General features: G+C 36.1%; 1 protein-coding gene across 3 annotated transcripts in view; it reads left to right on the top strand.

Moving 5' to 3' along the window:
• Positions 1-1,007: 1,007 nt before the first annotated feature.
• ptpn11b (protein tyrosine phosphatase non-receptor type 11b) overlaps positions 1,008-7,550 on the top strand; it is a 69,145-nt gene continuing 62,602 nt past the window's right edge. For all 3 annotated transcript variants that reach the window (XM_079239865.1, XM_079239866.1, XM_079239864.1), the window contains exon 1: positions 1,008-1,094. In XM_079239865.1, coding sequence (XP_079095991.1) covers positions 1,081-1,094 — 14 coding nt within the window. In that variant the 5' untranslated portion in view covers positions 1,008-1,080. The remainder of the gene's footprint in view (positions 1,095-7,550) is intronic.

The raw sequence follows: 7,550 nt of genomic DNA, 5'->3' as shown, positions 1-7,550 counted from the left end.
CAAGAGCAAATCCATATGCAAAGCCTGTGGGCTCGCAGACAATTGCATAAGCCCATCCATCCCCTAGTAGATTAACCTACACTGATAACCACAGGCTAGTGACGTAAATGCTGCTCTGCCTCAATGCTTGTTCCTCCTGCACCACCAACATGCACCAGTCTACAGAGCAAAGAGGCTGCACTACAATGATTGTGTAACAGAGGAGGAGGCATAGATCAGCCTTATCTCTCACATGACAATAGCTGAGGTTCACAATTGTACAGCAACACCCTGAAGAGCTTGTTTCATAATTGTCAAACATGTTATAAATCAATTGAAAAAAAAATCTGTCAATAATTTGAATTTATCAATCTAATGTAAATGATATTTACATTAAAACAAACAATAATTTTGATTTTTATTTTTTCATGTGTGGTTGGCTCACAGTTTCACAGTTTAAACTTGATATGATTACTATAAATAAAGTTAGAGTTTACAATAAATTGGTAAGTAGCCTATAAACAAATGCTAAAAATGTGTCTGTGGAATATTTCAGCATGGTAATTTTCATTTTAACAGGAACAGGTGTGAGATTTAGTGTGGACTCACTATGATTAGGAAAAAGAAGCCAATCAGAGTTTAGGACGTTATGGTCAATTAATGCATATCCTTTTCAAAGAAATCATTAGATCTAGACATATTGACGTGCAAATAAAGTGTAGAAATAGTAAAAGCAGAAAATAATAACCACATTAAACATTGATACCGGAAATTTTGTTTGATACAAAAATAAAATACTTAATGGTGATGTGTTCTTTTCGGGCTTTAACAAGTCATATGATATGTTTTACAATATAATATATCAAAATATGCTATGAATATTATTAATTTGTAAAAATACAAGGAAAAACTCTTAATAATACTTTTCTATATAAAACCAGTCCCCAAATATACTTTTATTTTGACGGAAGTTAACCGGAAGCCGCCTCCGTAATCATGTGTCGCTCAGTGTTAAGTGTCTCGCGGAGCTCTCAATCTTCACAGCGACTCAGCAGAGGTTAACCGGGAACCTTTGAGGACTTTAAACTTTCAGAGACTGCTATGACATCTCGCAGGTAATGTCAGGCATCATTTTCCTTTTTATTATTATTATTATTATTTTGTTATTGTAAGTGATTTATCCGGTCATACTGTTTCACAACCTCTTCACTGCGCGAGCGGTCAGAAAGGTGTCACTGCGCGAGCGGCCAGAGACAGCCGACAGACAGCAGAACCGCCGCAACTTTTCCCGTCGCGCGGCAGACCACTGTAACACCTGCCGCTTCGTATTCCTGAATTTATCAGAAAGCATCAGTTGAATCTTTTGTCGCATATTTGTTGTTATTTGGGACTTATTCGTGAGGTTGAACCGCCTTTTAATACGTCAATAAATAGCTGCGACACTTTGTACGTTGTTCTCCGCTGCAGAGAGAAATAGTAATGTACTAAACTATCACAGTTCCTCTGTGATATCTCCCTTTGGTATGTAGTATTTTGTGTGTATGTGATTGTTAGTGACGTGACTGATACTTCAACGTTCGCGGTTAATGCACACTTATCTTTTTCACAGGGGATGCTTTACGTATTTTTGCAGATTTTTTTTTTAAGTTAATGTTTGTTTTTCTTTCTTCTATACAGCCTTACTGTGCAGAGTGAAAGATACTATCTTATAGCTTGCTATTAAATAAACCCTGGCACAAAGAGCTACAGTTAAGTAAAATCCCAATTTAAAGTGTTTGATGAATGCACAAAAACTACCATTTTCTCAAAGACCATTGCCTGATGTCTGCAATAACATGGGATACTCATAGATACATGATTAACAAATGTTTGTGTGCATCTTTAGCTCATCTCTGCATATTATTAACCACCAGCAATGATTTATAGAGCTTGTTGAAACATTGTCCAGCACAGGATGGAAAGAGTTGGGAGTTACATAGAATCCACATCAAAACACAAAGATATTTAATGCATTACTTGTAATATTTATTGAGTTCTGTTTTGCTTTTCCCAGTTACTTTCCATATTTAAACTTTGTGTATGTGCATTTTGTTTTTTGGGGAAAATATTCTTGCAGAGTAATGAAGCGGTCAATGTAAGTCTTGTATATTCTTTCAGGCCAATAATTTACAGATTAGTGTGAATGCATTTCAGCATTTGCACAGTAGTTTTTCTGTTTCTTTATCTATTTTTCTTCTTCTTTTAGACTTCTTCAGTAACTTCTTCGGCATAACATCTTCTTCATATGGATATCAAAATGTTCAATTCATTCAGGACATTCCTGCATTTTATTCATTTTATTTTATTCATGTTTAATATTTTTTTTAGATTATAAAAGTTTTTATGACCCTTTTCTGCTATTGAAAAGAAAGGAGAAAGCTTCAGCTTGTTCGGAAACGTTTTGCTCTTTTAGCCTTCACTGCTTCAGCATACTTTTTATTTAATTACACCATTTAAACTTTAAGTGAATGACAGTGGACTGGGTTTTTAACTTCTATTCAGAATTGCAATATCTCTTACAATATTTTTAAATATCGCCCTTTTAAAAATCAAGAGAATTATTTGTCTTTTAGTGTTTTATAGGGAGTTTGTGTCGCACCGTTTTACAGTGTGTGATGTTATCATCACTCCAACTTTTCAGCCCTTCTTACATCTTCAAACAAATATTTATCACATCTTCAGTTTTTATCATTTTAGTACAAATTTCATATCAATAGTTAGTCAAATAGCCCAAATTTTAGCTAATGTTGTTTCCATATTGTTTACACAGGCTGATTAGAGCCAACAGAAGGGTCTGCAGCCTGTTGCAAATCTGTCAGAAAAAGAAATTTCACTCACACTGTAAAATTTCCAGATATTAATTACATATATCTAGATCAGAATCTGTTCTTTCAGCCAAAGAGCTGTGACTTACAGAATATGAATTACCAGACACCAAATCACAAGAGCAACTTCAGCTTTTTCTGCTTATTTCTAAAGTAACTCCAGAGTTTTTAACCTGTCAGTGTGAAAGAAAGCAACCTAATTTTATGCTCACACTTTCTAGGTTTCAGATACAAATTATACACCAAAGTGTAGCCTAGTGTCGTAGCTTTCAGCAACATTTGCTACTAAGGAGCTGTGACATTTAGAGATTGAACTACATGTCTCCAAGCCAGAGGTTCACCCTTAATTCTTGGCTTGTAATGATGGTATTCAAGACATAATAGTCCACTTTAAGTTTAGTCCTTGAGATCTACCATCTTGCAACTTTTAGATGCAACCCTTGTCCATCAGACCTGAATCAAATGAATGTCTCGTGACGTTATTGGGTTCCTGTATCTGTTCTGGTTATAACAGTAAAGTAATCTGTATCTTTAACTGCAGATTTCAACCATTTTTAGCCAATGTTCTGCATTTTTTTGCACATTTTATGGAATTCATTCACCATAACAGTTGATCTTTGACCTTCGTCCTCCACTGCTGTTTAGCCAGACAATACACTTGTGTTTCCATTGCCAGATCAACCTAGCTTCAGTTGTCTAATTACCTTCTACAGTCTTCTGCTTAATTACTTTGTCTGAGGCTTCAGTAAGCAGGTTTAGACATTTTCAGCCATTTTTAGCATCTTCAACTACACTACCAGTCAAAAGTTTGGACACACTTTAATTAAATCCTATGGGAAAGTGTGTACAGACTTTTGGCTGGTAGTTTATATATGCATTTATATATGCATAGTTTATATGCATTTATATGTGCATATTTTATATGCATTTATATGCATATTTATATACATTTTAGTTCAATACTATTACATTTCAGTACATTTAACACCAGTTTAAGTTAAAAATACATACACTTTTTACGTTAGCTTTAATATTAAATCTGCTAATTCTTCAGCAGATTTGATTAATTTTCAGCATCTTCGACTATGTTCAGCTCTTTTATAATGCATTCAAACTGCAGATTCCTGCTAAAACAGCACATGTTCTAGGTTTTGTTTTGTGCAAGGTGACCTGTGAAATGTGGATCACATCTTTTAGCTTGTCTCTTGACTGCTATGCTTGATGTGCACTTCAGAAAATGCAAAGTTGGCAGTCAGAGTTTACATGTGATACAAACTCTCCACCATTATATGGGTGGAAAAGACAGCAGATGTGTTACATCACATTGTGTTTGACAGGCAGTTGTATTTTCTGTAGACAGCTTTACCTTGCAAAGATTTTGTATGTATAATAATGATGTTAAACAGCAGGTGATTTCAAATCTTTAAAAGTCAGCGCATGTCTTTGGCCAGAATGTCCAAATCCCTTTTTGAATGAGCAAAATTGCATATTTTTCCCATAATAAGTTCCAAGTAAACTGAGCTTTGAATTTGATTAATGTAAGGATTTTCAGAAACAGAAATGTGGTGACCGAAAAGCCCTTCGGCACAAAAACTGAGATGTTTCACAACACTGTTCAGCGTTTCAATAAATTTCAACTGCAAAGTCCATTTCATGGAATTGGTTACATGTTTTATTTTGCTATTATGCTCCTGTTTGTATTACAGTTACATTTGATCAAGAATCTTAAAAAGAAGTGACCATCAATAGTACAGTGAGTGAGTTTGTTTAAACCTAGTAGCATTTAAACGCTAACAGGTTTGAACCACTAAGAGTGGCTAAGTATAAAGAAATAATTTTAAAAAATGCTACTACCAAATTTTTAAACTTTACTTTATTAATAGATTTCTATTAAGAAGTTCATTTGTTCTACAGAAACGAGTGAGATTTACAAAAACACTCGTGAGTTGACTGAGGGCCAGGCATTCAGCTTCCCTAGGGGCCAATGCCACCAGCAAGCTTGGATCAAAGAGGGAAATACTGAGACGAAGTTTGAAGTTGTTTTCATCTCCAGTTTCCATGGTGAATTGTTGGTCGGCATACAAGACTGTTATGCTGTGGCCCATATTGCACTTCCTGAGCTGAAATACCACAGGGGAACGACACTACAATGTGTGCCATCTCAATCTAACAGACCTTCTCCTGTCAGTTATAGCATCAGTTAACCGACCCCCTTTTCAGAAAGGATTTGACTTAATTATAATTCTGAGGAAGATTGGAGTTTCCACATATTTTCTCATTGTTTTTTGGGGTTTTTTAGTGAAGTCACGAAGGAACAATTTGTACTATCCCTCATTGTTATTCAGCAAAATGTGATCAGTGTGGGCCCAGAGAAACACGTAATAATGAGTCACTTTATGAAGCTTTTTTTTTGTGCTGCTTGATCCTGTGTGTTAGCACTGACTTTCCATTATTGGAAACCACCTCTTCTTCCTTGTTTATGGAACAGACCTCATCTGTCACTGAAACTCTTCTGACCAGCTGAGAGCAGTGAGTCAGTTCTGTCGATAAGCCGACAGGAAAACAACAGCCCATGTGGAGGAATAAGATAACGCTGTGAACATTTCCATGAGCACTCTGAACCCTCTGTTAGTCTCTCTCTTTTGTTTTTTTTCTCAGATACACGCTTTGCAGTTTATTCGTTCATTCAGGCACAATGCGGATAGTGTAAAGGAGACAAAACATGACATCTGTCTACCCCACTGGCACACCAATTTTATATGTCCCATTTAAAGGCAACGTGCTTTAAAAAATTTAAAGGACAGGCTTGCCTTTGTTTGTGTGAAATGTTTGTTGATTAAGCTATCTGAGCAAGCTGTTAAATATTTTCCCCACTGTCTGCTTAAAATGATGTTTGAAGTGTTTATAGAAAAGGAAAGAGGTTATTTAATGACCAATACCATGCAGAGCCGATTTTACTGTGTTGCTAATGTCCTGTTCAGAGTATAAGAAATACCACAAGTTCATTTTACCTTGTGACAGTAGCCGTTTCTTATGTTTAAATAAAATACTTGTAAATAATTTGTCCATTCTGGTGGTTAATACATGTAGAGAAGAAACATGCATGTGTGGCGTGATTTCCTAAGTTACTCATTTGACTAAATCAGCAAAGGCCTGGCGCTACACAGATCATTGAACCTTCTAGTGATCAAGGGTGGGTGGCCAGATTACCCCTTGTTTAAATATAACTGCAGTCAGCAGCAAGGCTAAAAATAACAGTGTCATTACCAAAATCCACAACCCGAGACTTGTATGTGACCAATATAGCCCCAGCAGAGGCTTTCATGCTGCGCTGTGGCTACTAAGTATATCACCTTTTTTTTCTGCATGCCTAGACAGGCATGCTTTAAATAGCCAACCAGAGCTATATTAAACTTGAGACATTATGTAAGAGGATAGAGAGGTGGCTGGATGCACAGTGGGGCTGTTTCTCCTCAACCAGCCTGAGGCAACCTGCCGCTCCCAGCTGCCTCTGTCTCTCCCACAGTACATCCATTTTATTTAGCTCATCCCTGTCCACGTCTCATCAAAGAAAACTAAATTGTTTGAACTCTTTTTTTTATCTATGTCTTGTCAGTGCGTTCTCCTTGCTGCTTAAGGCCAAATGCAAGTAAATGGGATGACTAGTGGAGTCCTGAGTCACTCCTGTAGTCACGATCTGAGTAGGGCAGTGGGATAGAGAATGGCGAATGGATGATGATGTACTGGAAGAAATGTTGTTTGATCTGCTTGATAGACTCCTGTACATTGCCTCACTGACAGATCTCCTTAGTTAAGTTAAAATGGACGATGATATTTTGGAATATCAGTCATAGCAACCATCAAATATTTTGGAGATTGAAACAGTGCAGTTCTTGGGTGATGCTTTGGCAAATTTAGTCATATGTTAATAGCAGATTACTAGCCATAAGCAAGGTGTGTAGATGTTTATCTCTGCTAACCTGTCCAAGGTGTAACTTGCCTCAGTTGCTTCAGGCTCCAGCCCCTTGCAACCTTTCATTAGATTAAGGTATATATGTAAAGAAAATAGATGGCTAGATATTTACATCTTTACAACATTTACATTATAGACGGTCTGGACATGCATCAGATTCCCTGGGATCCTTCAGATGCACACACAAAGACTGCATACCCAACCTAAGAGACATGCAAGTGGAGTCTAAATTGCTTTTTTTTTTTTTTTTTTTACTATATTATATATAGATATTTATTTACAGCTAAATTGCTTTAGGAATGGCTGTGAACGTTCGTTAGTTTAGTCAGAACATCCAGTGGTTGACTCTGGGGTTGAAATGAAATTGTCTACTCTCATTTTCTAGTAATGACAAGAAAATGTTTTAATGACTATGGTGATCTGCTGCCTTCAGGATTATCTTTTGAAACGTTTGTCTTCTAGCTTTCATTCAGATAAATTCATTAAGGTCAATATTCTAGGATTTGCTATAATAAATTTGATTTTTAACCATTATGATTTTATCTCAACTGAATATTTTGCATCCCCTTCGGTCACTAAGCTGTTTGGATAATTTCAATTTTTAAAAAAAGTAATTTGAATTCAGTCAATGCATGACATTTCTCAGTTGGTGAGTAATATGAATCTTAGTTTTGGCCGCAAAAATGATTTTTTACACCCAAAAAGTAAGTTTTCTAAATGATATGTTGTGTTGT

Source organism: Telmatherina bonti (assembly GCF_933228915.1).
Source record: "Telmatherina bonti genome assembly, chromosome: 4".
Lineage (NCBI taxonomy): Eukaryota > Metazoa > Chordata > Actinopteri > Atheriniformes > Telmatherinidae > Telmatherina > Telmatherina bonti.
The sequence above is the reverse complement of the archived record's forward strand: the minus strand, read 5'-3'. Positions and strand labels throughout refer to the sequence as shown.